General features: G+C 40.8%; 2 protein-coding genes across 2 annotated transcripts; both read left to right on the plus strand.

Moving 5' to 3' along the window:
• Positions 1-617: 617 nt before the first annotated feature.
• Positions 618-7,725, plus strand: csnk2b (casein kinase 2, beta polypeptide). Its single transcript, XM_071527499.1, has 7 exons — positions 618-743; positions 1,319-1,401; positions 1,536-1,638; positions 2,067-2,182; positions 2,837-2,912; positions 4,051-4,240; positions 5,938-7,725. Exons 2-7 carry the CDS (start codon positions 1,330-1,332, stop codon positions 6,026-6,028), a joined length of 648 nt encoding a protein of 215 aa, XP_071383600.1. The 5' UTR covers positions 618-743; positions 1,319-1,329; the 3' UTR covers positions 6,029-7,725.
• Positions 7,726-14,137: 6,412 nt separating this feature from the next.
• Positions 14,138-23,987, plus strand: LOC139650758 (sperm acrosome membrane-associated protein 4-like). Its single transcript, XM_071527506.1, has 3 exons — positions 14,138-14,272; positions 20,921-21,031; positions 22,288-23,987. Exons 1-3 carry the CDS (start codon positions 14,221-14,223, stop codon positions 22,512-22,514), a joined length of 390 nt encoding a protein of 129 aa, XP_071383607.1. The 5' UTR covers positions 14,138-14,220; the 3' UTR covers positions 22,515-23,987.
• The last annotated feature ends 356 nt before the right edge of the window (positions 23,988-24,343 follow it).

Consider the following 24,343-nt stretch of genomic DNA (forward strand, 5'->3'; position numbering starts at 1 on the left):
AATTCAGTTAAATGGGTTCCAGCTTTTATGGTCTGTGGCTGCAGCACATGTGGGGGACAGAAAGCAGTGAGGCTGTAGATGAGGCAACTAAAGAAGCAGTGAAGTGGGTGGTGGTGGATTTGAAGGAGAAACTAACTAGGAGATGGCAGAGGGAGCGGGAAGAAGGAAATGAGGGGACACCATTATTTTAGTATAACGGGAGAATGTTAGAGGAAGATACATTTTTCTGGGGAAATGATAGGCTATAAGAGATAAAATGATTATTAATTATTAAGAGTGGGACATTGTGGATTAGCTCACAATGGAAAGCATGAGGATGGACTGTGTGAAATGTCTTTATGGAGATCCTGAAATATAAAGAGAGAACAAGACTGTTTCGTCAATTGTCGGATGTGGGTTTATGATCTTTTACAATGAAAAATGTTAACGGTACCTCTTTTTTCTTCTCTAAAGGTCTAAATGCCCACCTAAGGGTGTGAGGGTCTGGAATTGGAATTAAGAAGAATGTGCAACACTCAAAATAAACTGTGGGAGGCAGCAACACGCCGACGGGTGTCTAGCCTGCCGAAAAGCTACAAGAAGAAGAAGGAGAACGTGATGACGTTTTTGCCCATTGACGTTATTCAGCACCGTACGTACCCTAGAGGGTGAACTGGGAGGTGGTGTCCATCTTATTTACACCCCGCAAGATAGCTGAATTTTAATCTGTCATATTTTACAGGAGTAGAAAAGTTGAAGACGGGGTAAGTTGGCAGAATTACTCGCTCATATGGTTTGGTCCGTTTGCAGCAGAGGTGAACGTAGCGCCGGGAAACGCTGATCTTCTTCATGCGGCCTATTTCCCAACGATGCGCCATATTGAATTTCATTTTGGGTCTTAGCCGCTAGCGAGTTTTAGCTTAGCGGGCTAGCGTTCGCTATTAACCGCTTATTATCGAGTCTTAATGCATTGGCCTTTACTTCTGATTTATCACCAACAACCCATGTTTACAACCAACTCATTAGTAGACGATTTCTAGTGAGCGTACGGTAACTGCAAGCCTATAAATGAAACTAATGTTAACAAGATAACGTCAGCTAGTTAGCCTAGCCGTTGTCAGATTTCGGCAGTCATCATCTAGTAATAGTTAACGTTACCCTTGTCTTGACAATCGAGTGTTGCTGCGTCCAGACTAGTCGTGTCTTTTTCCAAAACCTGATAGTGAGAAAACACCTAGGTTAACTGAATGGATGCTGAATACGAGACTGTCAGTCATGTTTTTTGTATAGATAAGCAGGTTCAGTGTTGATAAAGTTGATTTATCCTCCGGTTCTCCAGAGTCTCCAGAGATGAGCAGTTCAGAAGAAGTGTCATGGATCTCCTGGTTCTGTGGACTGAGGGGGAATGAGTTTTTCTGTGAGGTGAGTAGCCTCGCTCTCTATCTCATCCCTGTTACTTTCACTACATACACATACACACAGCTAGATCACATGGCCAGCTCTTTCTTTTTTTTATCTTAATCCGTTTTCTTATCAATTCATTTCTCCCATGCTAGGTGGATGAAGACTACATCCAGGACAAGTTCAATCTGACGGGGCTCAATGAGCAGGTCCCCCACTACCGCCAGGCCCTGGACATGATCCTGGACCTAGAACCAGGTCAGGAAGATGCAATCTAATTCTCTTTCATGTAAAGGATGTAGTTTTCTTTCCAAATCATGGTATGTTTTGAAAGGATCTTTGAACCTCAGTGCAAGAAAAAACCATGTCAACTCATTTCAAGCACAACAGGTCTTCAGGCTCCTTCAGAACTGTTGTGGTTCAGAACGGCATCTTTTTTTTTTTTGGTTGTGCCCTAAATTTCAGTATCACGCTTTGAAAACTGAATTATTTATCATGTGTCTCAAACCTTGAGTGAAAAAAATTGCTTTCATATCCCAAGGATGTGCTCTCTTTGTTTTATTTTTGGTATTCCCTGTCCCTTTGATTATTTGTCTGTCTTCTTTTGTGCGTCTCTGTAAGCTGTCAGAAACAGTGAGAATAACAAAAAGGGCCTCTCTCCTCTCTCCCTTGATTTGCGTCATCAGATGAGGAGCTGGAGGACAACCCCAACCAGAGCGACCTGATAGAGCAGGCGGCTGAGATGCTGTACGGCCTCATCCACGCACGCTACATCCTCACCAACCGAGGCATCGCACAGATGGTAGGTGGTAGCAGATCCACTATCCCGATCAGGATTTGTGGTGGAGGTTTTCCCTGAAGTTTTTCATGATGCAGTAAAAAGGACATTTCCACCATGTGAGAATAAATCTCTCCGCTGAAACAGTGCTATTGAGCTTGTAGGCTGGATAGCAGCTCTTCTAGGCAGGATGAGGGGAAATAATGTGGGGGTTTTTTGTGCTTTGGTGTGGGATGAGTAGGGAAACAAACTAATAAAGCTGGTTTGGCCTATCTGTGTCAGCAAGTGGCTGTCAATCACAGCTTTTGGCATCTCAATATCTGGAAAGAAACCTTTCACATTGATTATAAATCTGGCTTTATCTACACTGGAGATGCTATGTCTAAACCTAACTTTAGAGACCAAAAAATAATAATCCTTGTGATCAGTGATTTTTTTTTAAAGATGTTAGACATGGCTGCTTGGCAGAATCAGGGACTATTCTACCTCTCAGTGCTGCAAGATTATATTTACATCATGTAAGGTCACATGATGATGATCCAGCAGGAATCCCATTTCAGAAACTTTAAAAATCCCCACGTATCTTTTGTCCTGGCCTGAATTTTAAAATAAAAAAGGAGGAAAAGGTGGCTAGATTAGACTTAATATTGACTCTTTATCCTCATCTCTGCCTCTTAGTTGGAGAAGTATCAGCAGGGAGACTTTGGATATTGCCCCCGGGTCTATTGTGAGAATCAGCCTATGCTTCCCATTGGTGAGTAAAGACAGATTGATACAAGGTTTTCACTCCAAAATACTATATATCAATATTTAGAAAAAAATGTTTTCTGAATTGAATTGGATATCATTTTATAAAACAAACAAACAAAAGGAATGATGTTGTGCAAGATGGCTGGTAACTCTGTTTATAGTCCGTAATGTTTTACATGCTAGCAGTAAATTTGTATAGGTGTCATGTTGTGGTTGTCTCATTTTGCATGAGTTGTCTATTCACCATTGTAAAGAACACAGTATTTCCTTCTGCTTGGAGTTGATGCGTGCAAGAGATCAAAGAAGTTTATCGAGGAATGTAACCACAGTATGTTCTTCAGTGTAACAGTGCATAGTTGTCAGACTGCTGTTTTACAGACCGGCGTGTTGAACGAGTGTTTTCCTTTGTCTGCTTTTCAGCTGCAGCCGCCTGTTTGCTTGCTATATGTGGTCATTTGTTTCATAATAATATATTTGATTTATGATGCCAATTTTCATTTGGGTAATAATGTCCCTTTCTGTTTTCCAAGGTAAATTCATCATATGTTTTAATAAGTTAAAGTCTGATCTTAGCAATGGTCCTCTCTGGTGTGTCCATCTTGCTGTAAAACCAGCAGGCTGAATGAATACACCAACAAACTGATAGCTGCTCTAAAAAGTGTGTATTTCAAAGGTGAACATTTAAAAAAAAAAAAAAAAAAAGGTTGAAAACATGACAAAAACAAAGTTTAAATAAATTGTGCAAAATGGTCATAGCAAGAAGTGACCGAGTCCATTTTGTCTATCAATAACACCTACATTGCATTGAGAAATGGAGGAGCCGGTATCAAAGCCAAAGCCGACCATCTGCCAGACTGCAGCTCTACCGAAGCTGGCCTCAACTCAAAATGTTGCAGATTGTTCTCCATTCAAATCTTAGTTTGCTTGGATGTGACAACAAAATTGATGCACAAGGTTAATCTGCCAGAGGGGGAATAAGGGAAGTATTTGCACTAGCATTGTTCGATGGGCATTCGTCAGTTAATGCTGTCTGTACCTAAGGTTTAGTAGCTTCATTTAAGTTCTTATCCACAACAATGAGTCACACCAGTGAGTCTTTATCCTCACGTTTTTGAACTCGTCTTCCTCCTCTCCCTCCGCAGGCCTGTCGGACATCCCAGGAGAGGCCATGGTGAAGCTGTACTGCCCTAAGTGCATGGACGTCTACACACCCAAATCCTCCAGGCACCACCACACAGATGGCGCCTATTTTGGCACTGGCTTCCCCCACATGCTCTTCATGGTTCACCCTGAGTACCGGCCCAAGAGGCCCGCCAATCAGTTTGTCCCGAGGTTAGTGAGGCAGGCCGAACCTAAAGCTGTGCGCACATTAGGGCTGGGTGATATGGACCAAAAATCATATCTCTGTATTTTTAGGCTGAATGGTGATACACAATATATATCTCTGTATTTTCTACGAACTGGGCTAAATGTTCAGTTGTAAGTAGGGCTGGGCGATATGGACAAAATCAAATATCACAATATTTTTAACCAATTACCTTGATATCGATATTGCGACAATATTGTAGGGATGATTATTGGTGCTTTCACAAAATATTTACACAGTGAGATTTTGGATAAATAATCATCAGTAATGTGGATATAATGACTAAGTGGGTAAAGGCAAATAATAGAACAGCTAGAACAGTCTGGTAAGTTCAGAAAATCACATCACTTTACTGTAATGCAGCCTTTAAAACCAGGAAAAGACAACACTTATGCCATATCACAATATTACGATATCCAAAATCTAAGACGATATCTAGTCTCATATCACGATATTGATATATTGCCCAGCCCTAGCGCACATTAGACCAGCTCATCACTGTGTGTGTTGAACTGCGGTGGACAAAGAAGCTCTAGTCAACTTTGTGACTCAGATAAAGTCAATGTTAATTTTGGCAGCAATTTTAGACTTTTGACTGAATTGTTTATTAGTTTTAGTCACGTTTTGGCCATTTAATTAATGCTAAACCCACACTAGGCAACTCTGCACTTTGACAGCTCCAAATGGCAGCGAGAGGTAATTGATTGAAAATTTTGATCTTATGAAATGCCCAGAAATTATGCTACGTGACGTCACCAAGCACACACACACCCACACCTCGCTCATGTTTACCAACCCAGCTTTATACCAAAGGATACCAGAGGGACAAGAGAGGCAACAGATTTAATGTTAGTGAGTCCAGCTTTCTCTGGACAGAGCGCTGCTGTTCGCTGCAGTTTGGATTTCAGTCTTAAGGTCGATTCATTACTCCTGTGGGTGGAGAAGCAGCCGTACCCGACACCAGAATTTCATTTGGGCAAATAGAGTGAATCTACAGTGTCTCAGTTAGTGGGGATGGGACACTCTTCTCTGTTGCAGCCCTACTTTGTGATTTAGGCTGATAAGATGGGTGTATTTTTACATAAAAAAATCTTGCCTAGTGCAGCTTTAAGGTTATAATTTCAGCAAATCTCTGGACACTTAAGTCGACTTGTTGTCACATCGTGAACCAATTCAGTCACATTTTCATCCTATTTCCCCGTTGTAATGTCTATTTGCAGCAGTAAGCCATGTAACAGTTTGCAAACAGTTACAGTAAATTGCAGTAAATGTCATGTGCGAAGGAGGGACATGCACTGTGTACGTGAGTCAGGGTGGGGTGAAGTGAGATGGTGAGAGAGTGAGAACACGCATTTACATTCTTTTCCTAAAAGCAAATACATTGCTGAACACAACTGAAAACAGCTTCATCAGTTTTAAAACTCAGTAATCTCTTCATTTTTATATATGTATCAAGACAAAAATGCATCATTTTAGTCGTCAGTTTTATTTAAAGTTGATTATGTCTCGTTTTTGTCTTAGTCATCAAACACATGTATGTGAACAAATATTTGTTTTTTTCTCCTCACACATGCGCACGCCACGTTCTCTTTTTGCCGTTTTTTTTTTTTAATCATATGGTGAAGAAATGCTCATAGGTGTTTGTCGTGTTCCTCTTCCCCAGGCTGTATGGGTTCAAGATCCACCCCATGGCCTACCAGCTCCAGCTGCAGGCAGCCTCCAGCTTCAAGAGCCCCGTCAAGGCCATCCGCTAGAGCACACAGGAGACGGGAAGGAAGGAGGACGGATAGAGAGAGAGAGAGAGACGGGAAGGAGAGAGTTATCGTCAGAAGGGGAGGGGTCACCTGCGGTTCAAAAGCTCTCCAGATGCCCCCTCCCCACCCTGAAGACTGTATTATTTGGGTTTAGATTAGGGCAAAAGAAAAACGACATGTAAAGATTTTTGAGTGTGAGCGAGACAAAAAAAAAAACGCACAGCCATGATCTTAACCACAACACACACACACACACACACACACACACACACACACACACACACTTACAAACAAATGCAACCACACACTTGGGATTCCATGCACGTACCTTACCAAACTCATCAGTGCCAAAACAGGAAAAGAGGTAAGAGGAAGTCTAACAATACAGGGGCTCCACGCTGCTGCTGTTCACTCACATTACTAGCACACGGTGGGTAACGTCACCCAGCGGGGAAACCATTATTATGTTACGGGTGGCGTTACCCATCTCGCTCCCACGGGAACTCTCCCTCTCCAAGGGTTTTACTTCTAGGGGCCGTAGATGGAAAGCTAAAAAAAAAAAAAAAGAAACGAAGAAGAAGTGCAATGGCTGAGTTTAATTCCATCTCTGGCGCTGTTTATGTTCTGTATTTGGCACAGTTTGGTAAAGAGTGGTGGTAAACCCTCATTCATTGGAAGCCAACCTCCACCCCCCCCCCCCTGTTATTCCCAATGCATGTACACTCAGGCTGGCACTCACAGAGACAGTTTGGACGGTGGCGATGGGTGTTTGCTGTGTCACTCGCTGTTTTGTAATCTTAGTTACCGGCTTTTTATCGGTCAGTCGTCGTCATCGTCGTCGTGTGTGATGTCGTTTTGCCATTTTCACGCAGCACAAAGTATTCTGTTAAATTTGCCTTAAGATGTCGAGAAAACGCGTGGGTGCTGTGTGTTTTGTTTTTTTGTTCTTACAGAGGCACGAGCGCCCGTCTTGGACGTAGTTTGTTTTTGTTTTGCTGTTAAGAGGAGGCGTAGTAGAAGTAGATCAAACTTAGGTGAATTTGTTTCAGAATCGCTCAGAAAAGCTCAGCCTTCGTCATTTCTCCGGCTGTCTGTGTGCGTGTCAAACAACCGTCTGTATTGGTACTGCAGCATAGCGAGAATGTAACTTGTACTACATTTTCCTACACACAACGTCCCACTACAGCAGGCTAGGGGCTGCGTTTGTATCGTTGTCCCCACCCCCACACCCCCCTCCCCCTCGTGTAGCTTCATCTCCCTCGCAGACTTCGAGGAGGAGTCGCAGAGAAAGAGGAATCTAGACAATCTGAATCCTACAGCTCTCTCCACTACTGCACTGATTCTACTGGCGTTCCCTCCACATTGTAGTCGGATTATTTATGTCAAGGTTTAGCGACAGAATACCAGCCGCTCTGCTGAGAACCTGTTTGTTTCTGACACAGCGGGGCGGATACTCTCCATGTTACCCCCCCCCCACCCGCCCCACCCCACCCCCTTTTCCCTCTGTATACTTTTTAGTTTGCGTGATGGAAATGGATTGCTTGAAATGTGTTTATTTGATTTACCTGAAACAATAAGGATGGGATTTATGTGTCCAGATTTTAACTAATGTACGTCTGTGTCGTTGTCTTTCTGCTACTGTGGAAGGGTGAGCAGGATTCAGAATTCTCAATAAACTTCTATTTTCTTTTCATACATTCCTGTCCTTTTTGACTTCTTTCTTTCAAGACTTTATTTGTGCCGATGGTTACTCATGCTGCTGCTGTTCTGTTCCCTCGCCACACGGTGTCAGCGGAGAACTTGATAACTTGTGAAACCCTTCACAAAAGTCTCATCTTTTGTTATTTCCAAGGAATTCATGGCAGCAATTTGAGTAGTATTCAAATTTTAAACCTCAACTGGTCACAAAAAAATCCTTAAGGCAAAGTGTTTTCACATAACCTGGTCTGTAACATGATTCTAAAAGCAGCCACCACATCAAAGTAATATCCCAGAGGGGTGTGTGTGTGTGTGTGTGTGTGAGAGACGAGTTTGAAAGCATAGAAAGATTTCCCGTGCTGATAGAGAGAGGGAGCGATAGATGGGAGAGTGTCTGGCTTCTGGGTGTGGCTGCAGCGACATTTCACATGACTCTGAGTAAGAGTCACACACACACACCATTTAAGTAAATAATGAAGATCATACAGTCAGCCTTCTGTAATTATTTTTCACAATTCAGCTTTTAGTTTTGAAAATCCACTGGTACACTGAGGATTGGGAAAAGTCCAAATGGATTTAACAAAAACAACAAACCTTAAAATGACCAAAATACATTATTAAATCTGAATCTACGTCTATCCAGTAGTGACCCCCGCCCTCCATCCCAGCTGACGCCTTACAAAATATTCCTGAAAACACCAAGGGAGAGACAAACAACCAACCAGCAGACACTACGGTGCAGCTTCCTTACATATGACTCATAAAACCTTGTTTTTCTCTCCGCATGGCAGCTGTCTCTTTGGTGAAATGACTAGTAGGGCCAACTGTATTCATGTGGCTTCACCCAGTCAGATTTTCCAGGGAGAGAAGAGAGGAGAGCAGAAGGAGAGGAGGAGGTTCCTTCATGACTCAGGGAAACCTCAGGCCACAGCATGGGACTGGACACCCTCCTCCTCCTCCTCCTCCTCCTCGGGCAACTCCTTTAAAGTCTGTGGACACCATGGAGAGGAATCCCCCTGTTTTTTTAGGTGTTGTGTGCAGTGGTGGAAACAGTACTAGAATGTCCTACTCAAGTAGAAGTATTGTTACTTTGCTGAAATTTTACTTAAGTAGAAGTCAAACTGAAGAAAAGACACTGCTCACCCAGTATAAAGCCTGGTTGAGGTGCTGGAGCTGGAGCATTATAGATTTGAAAAAGGCATTCACACACTCAAAATCTGTGGAAAAATCATTTATTGCAAGGTTTTGGCCAGATTACGGTACTTAAGTAGAAGTACCAGTGTAAAAATCTACTTAAGTAAAAGTAAAAAGCAGCTCATTTAAATTGTACTCAGAGCAAAAATTACAGAGTTAAAGTTAGCTGTGATCTTTTCCATGCAACTCAAAAAGGACGAGAGGACAGAGTTCAAACTAGATTCTTTTCATTGTAAAAATGAGAAATTCCACAATAAAGGGTAAGTCAAGACAAAGACAAAGTCAAGTCAGATTACTCTGCTCACTGTGAATTGCTCCACAATTGGTCAATTTACATTGGTCCAGTTTCTGATGCTTATAGAGAGACACAACATTTGTAACACTCTCTAATGGATGTGATTTAATACAATACTTGCAGCAAAAACATACTTGAGTAAAAGTAAAATTACTGACTTTAAAATATACTCAAAAAAGTATTAGTACACACAAAAGCTACTCAATGACAGTAACATGAGTAAATGTAATTAGTTACTTCCACCTTTGAGTGTATGTAGCAACATCTTACATTTGCTTGTCGACCTGTGCGTGCGTGTGTGTGTGTGTGTGTGTGTGTGTGTTTATTTCATTTCTCTCTCTCTCTCTTCCTCTTTCTCTGATGCTCTGCAGTGGAACCGAACACTGAGAGGTGTCTGTGTGCTCTGAGTTCGGAAAACATTTTCAATGGGGGGGAAATGTGACTTTGCAGTGTTGTGAAAATGTCATGCCTCTGCTCTGCCACACCCCGTGCAATATTGCACCCTTTTCAGCCTTTTTGAATATGCGTGGTGGATGTACAACCAGGAAATATCTGCACAGGCAACCATAGAGACCACACGCACAAAACTCCCTCATATTCAAACAGATGTATATGTTCCTGATCATGGATTACAGAGCTGTACTGTTGGTATGCAAAATAAGGTCTTTTGAGGCTTTCTGGCCAAATATTATGTTCCAGCATATGTAAATACTGCGGTGGGCAAAGATGTAATACACTCTGATGGTCTTTTTTGTTAAAGCAAGTTTGTTAACTTGACAAGGAAGGCTTAGGCCAATACTACAACTACACTGGAGCATGAAGCCAAACGTAACCATTTGTTTATCAGTACACAGCATGCAATGTTGTTGAATTCCCTTATCGGCTTTTTAAATCATTGTATTTACAAAGACTAGTAAAACCCCCCTGCTTTGTTGAGTCCTATACGTTTGTTCTCCTTCCTCTTATTCTTCTTCCCCCCATTTGAAGTTTAAACTTCTTCACTGTGTTGTTGTCTGAGCTGTCACGGATGGGGAGGAGGATTAGTTTGGCTGTTTCTCACCCACACGCCCTGCGTCCCAGTGACAAGAGTTGAGAAACATGTCAGAGAGCCGAGGATCTGTGGGCAAAACAATGGAGGCATTTCACCGGGCCAAAACAACCTCCCTCTTACTGAAGTATTTCAAAATGATGACTCTGAAGATGCCATTTCATAACCGTTCCCCCCAGGAGGCCAAACCATGCCCCCTTAAAGTAACATTCACACAGACACTCATTAAATGGCTCTTGACAAACACATAGCAACAGCAAATCTCACACCAACAGCCTGTCTTTGTGATTGATGTGGAGAAACACACTGTGAAAGTCTTACCAATGACTTGACTCCCATTTAAGTCACTAGTGGCAGTCGTCTGCTAAATGCTTTGTCTTTTCCTCCAAGGATATTTGCAAAGCTGACAAACACAAGGAGACAAATAGACATAGAGGTAAATGTTCATAGATACTCTTTGGGCAAGACGAGACTTGCTTGTGTGAATACTACAATTTAACTCTGCAAAGGCCATTTCATGACTGGGACTCATGTCTCATTTCTCAAGCCTCTCAGAATAGGAGGAATGACCGACAGAAGCCTCAAGTCTGACTAATTTCTTTCCTGACTCACGTAGGATTAAAAAAAAATAGAGTTTCCAGCCAGCTAGTCCAACCCTTGACAGACATTGAAAGTGTCTTCTTTAACTTGAGCGAGCGACTCTTGCAGTTCCAGCATGAAACTGCGTTGCAAAGCGAGCTGTCCCAACATGTTGTCATCAGGTTCAACTGGCTTTGGGAAGACAATTATATTTGCTCATGTTTGCCCAATAGGAAAATCTGTGGTTCAGGAAAAATGCCCCGAAAATTAAAACAATAAATGCTGAATGCAAGGAAAATACTTTACTCACTGCTGACACATGATTCCTGAGCCTAAACCACTTTTAATGTTATATGACCTATACAAATCATTATGTTTTGCTTTAAAATACAGGAGACAGACCTGATATTACAAGTTTTTGTTTGTTTGCAGCAAGAAAAGTAGCCTACTGTCTACTGTAAGTGTTTGTTCTTTTGCAGGTAGCTGTGATCAACGCTTGATTGCCACCTCAAGCAAAACCTGTAAATGGTTTGAATAATATTTGAGAAGTGAAACCAGTGAGCCGGTCAGAAATAAAGTATCGCATCTTCTTTTTGAGAACAACTGACACATACCTGTCTCTCGGGAGGAGGAGGAGGAGTCGTCGACCGGGAAAAGAAACACACACACCACCCTGCCGCCCGCAAGCCAAATCATATTTTTTAGATCAAAATCACTGATGACAGTGTAATTCCAGAGAACTCAGTATAAGAAAGATGATAACTTATTTTAAGGAGTGTAAATGAAGCAGAAACTATTACAGATACTGAAATATAAGAAGTGCACACAGTTGGGATGCAGCACACTGACACACTTCATGGTATTTCCGCTTCACTGGACAGTCGCAGAATGTATAAAATTTGACTATGTATAATTTATGTTAGTATGTATAGTCCCTGCAGATCAGTGATATTATCTATTGTTTAAAGACCTATACCTTTGTGATGTGGATAGAAATCCTACAGCAAACTACAATCTCCTCCAGTTAGTCACATTAAACCCAACTGCATTGACTCTTATTCACAACACAGCCAGTGGAAATACATATGTGTGGATTCTAATGTGTTTCTAATATTAGTTTGATGGCATTCCTGCTTCAGCGGACTGGAAGCTTCACACTGGAGAGCGACAGGGAATATGGTGGAGAGAGGGGATGGCATGCAACAAAGGTGACGAACAGGATTCACTCGAGTCACACGACTTGGACTCGAGTCAGACTCAAGTCACAATGTTAGTTGCCTGAGACTTGACACGATGCATGGAGAGAATACTTGAGACTTGACTTGAGTTTGGTTCTGGTGACTTGGGACTTGACTTTGACTTGAAAAGGTTTCTAAAGTCTTGACAAAAGATCTTGTGTTTGTGGGATTTGTTCCACCTCACAGCTGAATTTAGATTCTGTTTTCTGAGTTTGTATGGAATGATTAAATGGTGACACTTTCTATGAAGGCCATGTCAATAAGGCATTATAAGCACATTCATAACACGTTATAATGCATTTATACGGCATTGTAAAAAATACATTGTCATAAATGTTTATAATCATGCATGACACCTTATAGCAAGGTTTATTAAAGATTATAAGTTGTTGGCATAGTGTATTATAAGTTCAGCATTCATTATGCTTTATAACCCCGAGGCCAAAGTGACAACAGTGTTTGAAAGAAGAATCTGAGTCCTGGGTCACACAGCACCAGTGGTGGAAAGTAGCTAAGTACATTTACTCAAGTACTGTACTTAAGTACAATTTTGAGATACTTGTACTTTACTTGAGTATTTCCATTTGATGCTACTTTATATTTCCACTCCACTACATTTCAGAGGGAAATATTGTACTTTCTACTCCACTACATTTATTTGACAGCTTTAGTTACTTTTCAGATGGAGATTTGACACAATGGATAATATAACAAGCTTTTAAAATACAACACATTGTTAAAGATTAAATCAGTGGTTTCCAACCTTTTTGGCTTTTGACGTCTTACAAAAAGCAGTGTGTAGTCGGGGTCACATTTCAGATGTCTATGAGTTGTTAACAGCTCCACCAAATAGTGATTTTTCCCTCTAAACCTCACATGGTTTCATTTAAAAAAAATGTTCAAATGATCCAATATTTCAGCAAAAATCAAAGATTAGAGAAAAAGTCCAAAAACTGAAAACAGATTTGTGTATCAGAACTTTGTTTTTTCTTCTTTCCTCTCCCATTAATCATCTCACGACCCCTCAGATGTATCTGGTGACCCTTTGGAGGGGCCCGACCCCTAGGTTGGGAACCACTGGACTAAACTAGCTAACTGTATATAAAGTACTTCAAACTAGCTCCACCTCCAGCAGCTACAACAGTAATATGCTGTTTACGCACTGATGCTTCAGTATTAATAATCTAATAATGTCATATATAATAAAATATCAGTCAGAGGGACCAAACCACTACTTTTACTTTAATACTTTAACTACGTTTTGCTGCTAATACTTATGTACTTTTACTTAAGTAGGATTTTTCATGCAGGACTTTTACTTGTAATGGAGTATTTTTACATTGCTGTATTGGTACTTTTACTTCCTAAGTAAAGGATCAGAGTACTTCTTCCACCACTTATAACTACCAAACATTAGCCAGTTATAAAGACACATAGAAAACTGCTCTAATAATAGATTATAAATTCTAAATCTCTGAAATGGAATAAGTCTTATAAACAACAATAACATCAGTAATACGCTATAGCATGACTTCAAGTAAAGTGACAGCACTGTGTAAGGTTAATTATGAGGACAGGTGATGATAGGTTGCAAATACCTAGTTATTCCACAATTATGAACAGCACATTTCCTAATGTCATGCAACAGCCAACCAATTACATGAAATGTAATTACCTTATACAATGCTGTCACTTTACTTAAAGCTTGCAAATTCATGTTACAGCATATTACTGATGTTTATAAGTAAACATAAGTAAATTTAGAGAGTTATGGTTTGGTAGGCTAGTTATAATGTGTGAAGGGATTTGGTTTCGTAGGTAAAATAAAGTAGCCTAATAAAGATAAATAAAGTACTATATTATCACTATAAAGTCAGTATTAAGCACCACACATACACTTTAAGCCCCTAGTGGAGCCCCTACCTGTTTGGCACAGGTGGAAGATTAGGAAAAAGGGTGTGGATGTCTCAAACGCGTCCTCTGATTGGATAACGGTGACGTTTGGATGGGAGGTGGAAGATTATAAATAGCGGGATGGCGGAAAAAGTTTGTTGTTTGATCAAGATTATAACGGTCTGAGTCCACGCAGACAAAATCCTCCTGGGAGTCGCGTCGAGTTTTCTAACCTTATTTTTTCAAGATGAACAGAATTATTCTCCACATTTTTGCAGCTGGAATCTGCTTTGCAATCGGTAAGAAAAGAGGAAAACCGCTAATTTATGGTTAATTGATTCGTTTGTAATGCATTTTTTTTAACAAAAGAACTTCGTTTTTACAGGACCGCTCCCCGTAGGCTAATTGAAAAAGTCACACAAACAAACAAAAAAACAAATTAGGAAAACAGCCTGTGGGACAACATTGCGGATTTCAAAGCAAACGTTATTTATTTCCAGTTTAACTTTTTTACCTAGCGAAAAACCGCTATAATACTCCTGTAGAGACTGTGTGTGTGTGTGGTACTCAATAGTGAGTTTATAGTGACTTTTAGGTCATTTTTTCATCATTAATATCCCCATATATGAATATTATGTATAGTTTAGAATTGCTGAGATTTTTTTTTTTATTGTAGACCTATCTTTCTAAGATTTAGTATCGGATTGATATTGTTCTTTTTTGTTAAGGGGTTATATAACTGCTGAGAAATTACAATTCTACATTTGTCTCGAGCCGATTGACTCTCTATAATCTAATTTCCATTGAGGAAATGAGGAAATATAGGCTCTCCAATGCACGGTGCTCTTCACTTAACCATCATCAGAAGCAGCCTAGATAACGTTGTGCTCACATAAGCAGAACAAAATCCTGTCGAGCACGTTTTTGTTGGAGCACTCATTCTGTATTCTGGTTCATTAACAACAACATTTGCTCTAATATTTGACTTATCTGAGGAGTTTTTTTTTTCTCGTCTTCTTAGTTTACTGACTCTGCTTTGTGTTAAACGGTGCGGAGCTTGAGGCTGTTGTCAGACTGGGTGTGTTCTCCTATGATATACTATGTTGCCTGTAACCCAGTGATAAATTTACAAAAAGTGGCTTAAACTATGACTTCAGTTATTCATCATGATACAAAACCCCATCATTTAGAAACAAACCTCAACTCTAGTCAGAAAAGCATTAATTTCCCCCCCTCAAAACATCCCATCCTCCACTTAAATCAGTTTGATACTGCTTCATATGATGCACACTGTGAATTTAACTCAAATATTCATATGGAAAAATACGAAAAATATGGGTAAAGTCTGTCCCACGAATGGAAAACAAAGTGTTTCAGTGGGTTTATCCTCCAGTACATCCCTAGCTCTTGCTGTAATACCTTATTATAGGTTTTGGGTAAGGCAGCCTGTTTGTGGTATAAGGTGTTGTCTTTTCCCAGACTGCGTCTCATGTCCCAACCTGCCAGGCATTAGATGAGAAATTCCTCACCCAGTAGGAGTTTGAGGCAATGCCCGGTGTCAGATTCCCTGTCAACAAAAAGGGGTTTGCAGACTGGGTGCGTTGCGAAGGCTATAGCCTACATCGTCTTATTATTGTGTTTGGTTCTATTGTAGTTCGTTTTGTCCTAGGCAGCCCCTTGCTCCGCTACTCCCTGTCTCTTGTTTCAAACCACACCCTTCCTATCTGGGACCTGACTATATGTCCGTCTCTATTGCTTCTCACAGCAGGTGATTTAACTGTCACCTTTTCCCCACTAATTAGTTCCTTAAATGATTGTTTGTGGGAGGGAAGTGATTACACACTGAATTTTCAAATCCATTTAAAAATGAGCAGAAATGAATCTGTATGAAAAAGTAGATTATTTCAAATGGGGTCTGGTTGCTTTGTAAATTCAGCATGGTACAGGCTGTTGCTTGTGTTGGTGACTATGGTTAATAGACTGTAAAGTAGTCCTTGTTTGTTCCAGTCCCTCAGGGATACAGGGGATGGGACAATAGTTGTGCGTTTTGGCTTACATCCACATGCACAGTACTGTAAGTGTATTTACTCAACGGCAGTAGACCCGCCTGGGTATATTTAACTTTCCTTTGGGTAGGTAGCAGTGTCATTATTTGTATTTGAAGGGAGCTTATGAAGGCCCTCTTTGCATGTTTACCTTTTTGTTGTAATTGTTTTTGGAAATATTTGGGTACACATTATTGCATGCCAAGTTGTGAGTCATTCCCAGTGAAGTAGGTGTGCACCATGTGATGTGGTGTAGTGCATGGCGTGAGCTCACACCGCGGGTTCGAGTCCGGATCATGGCCTGTGTACTGTGACTGTGAAGCAGAAGTCCCATGAAGTGCGTCAAGTGTGTCTCACGTGTTATATTTCAGTATCTGTATTGCTTCTTTCCCATCAAATTAGATAACATCTGCTTCATTTACACACATTAAAATAAGTTGGCACCTTTCTCGTACTGAGCTCTCTGGAATTTGATTTGGCTTGTGGGAGGCAGGAATGGGCCTGTTGCTTATCAGCTACTTCTGCTGATCGCACATGGACAAACTGTTGTATTGAATGGGCAATTGTTAGTACTAGAAAGGATAATTGTCTTAACTAGAAACAAACTGTTTCTCTCCTTTTGAGACGATGATGCCCTCAGGTGGAAAGCTTGGGTAGTAAATTCAGAAGGTGTCGTCTTGGAGAACATTCCTCCCTTGAGCGCTCATTACATGGGGAGATATCAGGCCTAGAATATTATCCAATTACTGTAATTGCTCTATAATCGTCTTGCTGTTCTCTTGTCCCATGATACAGCTATTGACTAGATTTTAAAGGTTTTTTTTCTCAGCCAGGATTTCAGTCTTTTAAACACGCAGCTCCCATTAGTTTTCATGTGCCGTTTCTGTTCCGTACAGACTGAACTGAAATCTGTAGTTTCAGTGAATGACCTGTAGGGAGCGATAGAAGGCTGACTAGGGAAATCTAGGGTGATTAGCAAGTGGCACACCCCATGGTTTAAACTGCCACCATACACTGTTTTGATGCACTTACTGACTTCTAGCCAGCCAGCCACCTCATTCTTTTGTCAAAATGGATGGCAAAAGTGGAGAGAGACCTGAAATATATTACTGAAGTAAAAGTGCTGTTGCCTTAGTAAAATTTTACCCAAGTTGGGAAGAAAAATTCACTCCAGTACTTAAGTGTAAAAGTACTCAATAGTAGCGTTACTAAGTGGTGTTCTGGTACAATAACTACATGTCATTAGTTACTTTACAAATCTGGATATAAATTTTATCTTCCCCATGTCTTTTAGAAGAACATTACCTGTTTTCAAATGTATGTCAATAGGCTATTTCTACTTATTTCAGCCTGTTTGAATCCTTCCGCACTAGTTTTAGATCCACATTACCCTGCAGCTCTCTGGGCTGTGCCTCAGCTCGGCCTCGGTGACAGATGGAAGATATTCTGCTGTGTGGAATTTAGAGAAAGTGGTCCTCTTATCTGCGTATGATAATTTAAATGCCATGGCTGCTTATGCAAAGATGTGCACATTGTCACGCACAAGTGAGAAAGATGGAGAAAAATAAATATAAAGGGGAGTATGTGCTCCACATGAGATGATTGACATGTTTGTTTGATGGTGAAGCATTTTTTTTTACTAATAGAAATACCACTCTTTAAACCTCAAACCACATGGTACGACCAACTTGGAACAATTTCCCAATGAAAGCCAAATGCCATGTCAAATGGCTTAACCCATGAAGTATACACAGTTGTCTGCTTCACGCCCTTTTTTTTTTTTTTATTAATCCCTTCAAGGAAATATTTTAAATCCCCACCCACAAGTTTATGTAGACCTTTATCACAAAGGTCACACACAAACATTTGAGCACAATGAAAAGCCAAAAGCCCATCTAGCCTAGCCCCAGTTTAGTCATCAGTATGTACAAATTATACAAACACTGGCAGTGGCAGCAGGATGTGGCAGACTGTAAACACTGTATCATGGCGAGTGCATCGGCTGCTTTGGCTTGAACATACATCTGTTTGTTGCCACAGTGTCAGATGTTTTGGTGTCCGCCCTGTGGAGAGCGTGGTGCAATCAAGAGTGCTGGAGACGCAACCAACCAATTATGTATTGAGACACTTCTGTCCCAGTGAACAAATATCCTTGTATAACTGAACATCGTTGTTGTCATTGCTCCCATGTGATGAACCTTCTAGTTCACCTCAGTCAGCTTCTCCCAACCCCCTCAATTGACCTTTTCTATGCTGTAGTCTGAAGCCGTGAAACTTTAGTTGGTGCGTAATTGTGTGTGACGTATGGATGGGGTGACTGAATAGCAGGGAGGAACAGGTCGGACTGGATTTAACCCCCAAAAAGCCTCCCAGACAGACCCAGGGACAGGTGACGTGTAACTCGTCGGTCAACATTGCAGAGCCCTTAATCCCTCGCTAGGTGTGGCAGCATAGAGGGGAGGGGAGTTCTGTATTGTATTCTGTCATATTTAATTATCTGGATATTTTATTGTATAAGTGAATCCAGTTTTTGTAGATTCCAGATTTAGTCGTAGTCTTGGCTGTTCCCTTTTTGTCAGGTAGACAAACCTCTGACTTGGTGATACTGTTTGTATTCTAGAGAGAGAGGGGGAGAAGGGGAGAGAGAGGCTGCATATTTTAGATTCTGACTAACCGATCACTTGTAATCAATGGCTCCTATCTAGAACAAGTGTGAGCATGTGTCATGTCCCTTTTTATGGGGAGTGGAGCGTCCTTGTAGCAATTCGCTGTAACTGTCAACTCCTCTTGTGTTCGGGTGTGACCGAAACCAGCAGTACAAGGTGCGGTGTGTGTAGGGGTGTTGGTATATTATATCTGTATGAGGTAATGAATTGGGTTTATGGCACTATAGGAGAACAGAATCATTCTTAATTGTTTTTCATGACATATGGACACCGCATCTTTCAAACTGTTTCCTTCAAGTTTATTTCAAGCAGTTGTCTTTTCTGGCCAAGCTGAGAAGAAAAATGATTTTATGCTTACTTTTAAATTGACATGAATAAATGGCATCCTGCAGTAATGGTAGAATGAGACATTTCATCATTAGACACCAGAAGTAGAAAGAAAGCACAGTAACAAATACTTTAGTCCTTTGGTAGATTCTGCTCTTTTGAATACTTAATCTTCTGTCATTTTACATGAGTAATTTAAGGATTTACATACTTTACTTGAGTTATTTTTGGACATGAGTAGTGAAGTACAGAACCTTGGGCTGATAATAACCCATGAAGTCACTTACGCATGTATTTTGAAGATTTTGAAACATGCCTAAAATCTTTATGTATTTGTTTGATGACAAATGATCTCAAGTGACTTGAGTAAGAAACTGAAGTAGCAGTATTTCTAAATGAAGAAAACATGTCAGTCCTCTTTACACCTCTGCTAGTAGCGAATGGAATGTAGCATGTTGTATCACACATTTATTGCATCGCTAACCGCTCATTTCCTGGTTCTCAAAATTATATCAAGGCAGGTCAATGATTAGTGGATAGGTAACAAACTGGTATTCCTAGTGAATATCCACTGATACCAATTTGATCATGAATTGTCATATATTGCAGTGAACCTAATGCTCTGTGAGTCTTACTTTTTTTTTAATGTCACCCCATGTAACAAACCCACTTGGGTCTGGGCTTTGATTTCCTCTGATGCTATAAAATTGATCTAAGCAGAGTAAGGTGTTCTTCATAAAAGCCAAAAAATCAGATGGGACACGCTGAACAGTTCACTGGTGTCAAGTGTCGAAGCTAATCTTGCTCAAACAAACTCACAACAGACATGCTTTGTGTGTTTAAGTCACATAGGATCAATTTACCTTTGCATGACAATCCCTGTCATGAGACTCTGAGGTCGAGACCTGAAGGACAGGTTTCTAACTGTTAGAAACTCTAGTAGTACTGGAGTGTGTGTGTTCACATGTGAAGAGCTGGGTGAGTGCATCTCCCCTCCCAACGCTTGGTCACACACTCATTCCAGGTTTTCTTCACGTAGGAGTTCGTTGAATTTATGCATTAAGTCAGAGCGTAAATTAATATGCATATTTCCTCTGCATCTGGAAAACACACATCTATTTAATGAAACCGGTAAAGTGAAAAGGGTTCAGGTCATAGTAGGGCTGGGCAATAAATCAACTTTCAGTGGGCTCATATTGTCATGATATGGTGATTTTGGGATATTGTGACGCATATCTGCTGTCTAAACTGATAAGACACAAAATTTATTTAAAAACTCTGACAAAATGAGATGTGAAACATTTTAAGGAATATTATTTGACGCACGTACCATTCAGTTCAATGGGATGAACATGAATTTGATTATTTAACATAATTTTGCATACGTGAGCCATATTGTGATGCACATCGATATTGAAAAAAATCCTTATGATTATCGTGATATAAATTTTCAACCATATCGCCCAGTCATAGGTCATAGGTCACCCCAGTTGTCCCTGTGAACCCCCGCCTGGCTCTGCTCCTTTGGTAAATGTCTTGGAGCTTTTCGAAAAGCCCTGTCCTGTCTGTGTGTGTGTGTGTTTGAGGATCAGAGCAGCAAACAAAATGTCTCATTACGTCTCACTCAGCCATATAAGGCCTCCTTTTTTAAATGCTAAGCTGCAGGACCTGAGTCAGTGGTAAACAAGAGCCCCTTGACCCACACTGTTCAACCAGTCTAGACAGCAAAGGACTGTCACCAAGAGCGTTCGTTTCAGACAAACAGCAAGATGTTTATTGGAACGCAGACCTCATTTTTAACCTAATTGCCCCCTCATTCTACTGCTTTTGTTCCTCTTCTCTCCCTTGGCTCCGTGACGTCTGCAATTCAATCTGTCTCTCTCTCTCTCTCTCTCTCTCCCACTCTCAGCTCATGCCCTGGAGTGCTACAAATGTGATCTCGGTATCGGGAGTCTGTGTCTCACCTCAAAAACCACTTGTGCTGCGGGAGAACAGTGCTTCAGTGGCGTTGGGGAAGCAGGTAAGGCGCTAAAGCTGCTAGAAATCCTACCGTCAGCATTCTCCCAGTTTCGACAGGCTTGAAGGAGACTTTGCATCATCGCACACTTTGAAAGTCACAATGAACTACTCCAGATACACAACTAATAAATACCAGCAGTAAAGGAAGATGTTGCAGCGGTTATGGTAGTGTGGGCGCATTTTCATCACACAGTGGGGGAAGAAGAGGATGTTTGTTCTTCAGCTTTTTTCATCAGATCCTTACACAAATTAACATCTGTGCCTTTATGCTTGAATTTAGCAAGGAGTGCCAGTGTGCCTTTTTTTTCAGTGATTACAGAAGTCACATCCATTCTGAGGCACTTATTCCTGTGTCGCCAGTCTCTGCTTTCACTGCAGATTCATCATAGATGAAACGAAGGGCATCCTGGCACCCATAGGGCGCAGCTAGATCGCTAATGATGGTAGTTAGTCGGTCTTTAGGCCCATAAATCTCTCAATTTTTAACATTTCAGCGTTTGACAGCTCAGACAGCCACATATGCAAAAGTATTCATTCTGAACCCTTAAGTCTTATGGATCTTATAATTTGGATTGCTGACCTAAATGTGTCACTGTGGGTGAAAATTCAAATTTCCAAAATGTCAACTTTTCAAGAACAAAGAAAAACCTTATTTTTTAGCTTGACCACCATGAATTTATCTAATTGGTTTTGAAAAAGTTTCATAAAAGCAATGGATGTATTTTCTCAACCCATAAAGCAGCATGCAATCCTTCAGTAGAAGCTAAAACATGAAAATCACCAAAATCCACAGCAGGGTACGATTGTGTAAAACCGTAACATCTCCCACCTTTTCTTTGTGACGCTGACTTTATTCACACAGCGGACATTTTGAATACTCAAAGTGAGAAACTTTATACCTGGAAGATTGGCGTTACTACTTTTAGCGTTATATGTGAGGACTGAAGATGGACCAAACAATTATCAAAGCATATTCTCAGGAAGAACGACCACAACAACACTGCTGGAAGTTAGCAGTTAGTTGGCTAGCTTACTAGCTTGAGATCCATTTGCTTCAATGTTGAAAGTTTTTCAATGATGAATCTGTGAAATGATAAATGTTTGTATGATGCATCTTGGTACACAACAGTAGGACACTGGCCAACTTATTTCCCACCCCAAGGGTTCAAAATGGCCACCGTGTGAATGGTCAATAGCCAGTGTAATCCAACAGCTAATTGACAAATGGTAAATTGTGTATTTGCTCTCGCTCCACAGCTGGCTTCGTGGACATAAAGAAGAAGGGCTGTTTAGCAGAGGCCAACTGCAACAAAACCGAGCAGCTGAATTTCCCCGCCAATAGCAACACCACCCTCTACACCATGACCAAGACCTGCTGCAACACCGACCTGTGCAACGCCGCGCCCGGCCTGCCCAGCACCACCGCGCTGCCGCTCGCCCTCGCCACCGCCACCGCTGTGCTGATGGTCAAGGTCCTGGTCTAAGGAGGAAGATGTGGATGGCTCAAAAACACACACACACACACGTTGTACGCACACCAACACATAGGGATTTAGTTAAATGCTCTCCTCCAACACAAGCTCCACAGTCTCCTGTGTACATAAATGATCCACAGAGCTCGTTTTTCACGCGGGCCCCGTGTTCGACTGTCAACCTTCAGGTGCATTTTTAATTTCACATACACAGCAAAGTTTTTACATCCACGATGGAAATTTAATCCTCTTTTCATCTCTAGGTCAATGTTTTTGTTTTGCGTTTTTAAATTTGTCAGTCCGTTGCCTCTCATCCCAAAGATTAATTTGTCACCAATTCGGCCCTGTAGTGTTTAAGGCTTTGCAATCTTTATACACAATGGATAATTTTCCAGATCTAACTTGTGCTGGTGTGACTGACAGTAAATGGATGAACTGAATTATTGCAAAGTGTTTCTTGGAAACCGATGTCAGACCTATTCAAATCTGCGCATAGCTCAGAGTGCTTGAAGCGTAATTTGATGCATATATGTGGAAAGCACTGACCTGATTAGATGATTGAGACTATAATTGCATGCCATTCATCGCCATAACTGTCTGTGTGTGGGCCCTACAATTGACTTGTCCTACCAGAATGAGCAGCAAGAAAAAATTTAAGTACAGGGCCTTAGGTGCCAATACTAAATCATGTGAGTTAGGTAGTTCACTGTGTGGCTAAATTATTTTTTTTTATTGGTTAGTTATAGTGCCATTAGAGCTAAACTTATTGCATTTGACCCACCGTGTTGCCATTTCTACATGCCGTATAAGCAATTTGAGAGATTTCAAAGCTTCTATAAGCATTTCCATTTCAAATCAAATTTCTCTATATTCGTTTCAAAACTTAAACATTTCATTTTGATGCCTGTTGTTTTATAATTGCTTTATTTCAAGTACTGTCTAGCTAAAATCATGCAAATGGGCCCCATTGCTATTAAGTCATGTCTGTGAAAACATTTTTTTTTTTTTTTTTTATCACTAACTATGCGCTTAATCTTGTTTAACTGGTTTTTATTCTTGGTGTTGATGTCAGAAATCCACACTGCACATTTCTTAAAGGCTGTGGGGTGATGCTTCTGTTTATCTTGCTAGTTTAGTGTGTGTGTGTATATATGGAAAAAGGTGATTAAATTGATTTTGTTTATTGTTTGTGTATCATCTGGGAATGTATTTGAGGTTACAGCAACTGGAAAATTGTCAAGGCGCTTCCTCGTCAAGGAAGTGCCTCTGCACCTGTTTGGTTTTGGCTTGGATTTAAGTATGAACCCTGTAATTCATAAATTGCATGAGCAATTGGGTACACCATTTCCTTCCTGAATCTATTTGACACTCTTGGCATTATTTTTCTAAAAAGAAATGTGTATACTATGCCTGGCTGAATGTCTTGCAAAATTGGGTATGTAGAGAATTTGAAGAATTCAATAAATGACAATGTCAACTTCAAAATGGAGGGAAAAAAGGCTCTTTCTTCCTACTTTAACACTGTAACTGTTGTGATTTGGTCTCTCCAAACGTCTCGCCTATTGACTTTCGTCTTGCAGGACTGACCGGTTCTCCTAGTTTCAGCCCGCTCAAACCTATTCAGGCTGAGGTAGCACAGACTGTATCATGTGAACATTTTTGTGGTCTCGTGGCTGTTTGTATAAAATGATTCACATAGAATGGACAATGTTATATCATATCAGCCGGTTATTCAAGTATCAAAATTGCTGCTTGCTGCCCTGCGGTTTTTAACTGACCACTCCAATCCACATCAGAAGTGACTCATACCTCTGGAAATCCTCAGTAAATACCTTGATGGA

This window comes from Centroberyx affinis, unplaced genomic scaffold (assembly GCF_046629955.1).
Source record: "Centroberyx affinis isolate AG114_WGS23_722 - 3 ecotype Tasmania unplaced genomic scaffold, CSIRO-AGI_Caff_v1 ptg001542l_1, whole genome shotgun sequence".
Lineage (NCBI taxonomy): Eukaryota > Metazoa > Chordata > Actinopteri > Beryciformes > Berycidae > Centroberyx > Centroberyx affinis.

Bases quoted from the DNA above. Each gene is read 5' to 3' on its own strand.
- csnk2b (XM_071527499.1), top strand. From the start codon at position 1,330: ATGAGCAGTTCAGAAGAAGTGTCATGGATCTCCTGGTTCTGTGGACTG. The intron at 1,402-1,535 runs GTGAGTAGCCTC...CTCCCATGCTAG, and splicing joins GGAATGAGTTTTTCTGTGAG to GTGGATGAAGACTACATCCA. The intron at 1,639-2,066 runs GTCAGGAAGATG...TTGCGTCATCAG, and splicing joins GATCCTGGACCTAGAACCAG to ATGAGGAGCTGGAGGACAAC.
- LOC139650758 (XM_071527506.1), top strand. From the start codon at position 14,221: ATGAACAGAATTATTCTCCACATTTTTGCAGCTGGAATCTGCTTTGCA. The intron at 14,273-20,920 runs GTAAGAAAAGAG...TCCCACTCTCAG, and splicing joins TGGAATCTGCTTTGCAATCG to CTCATGCCCTGGAGTGCTAC. The intron at 21,032-22,287 runs GTAAGGCGCTAA...CTCGCTCCACAG, and splicing joins CAGTGGCGTTGGGGAAGCAG to CTGGCTTCGTGGACATAAAG.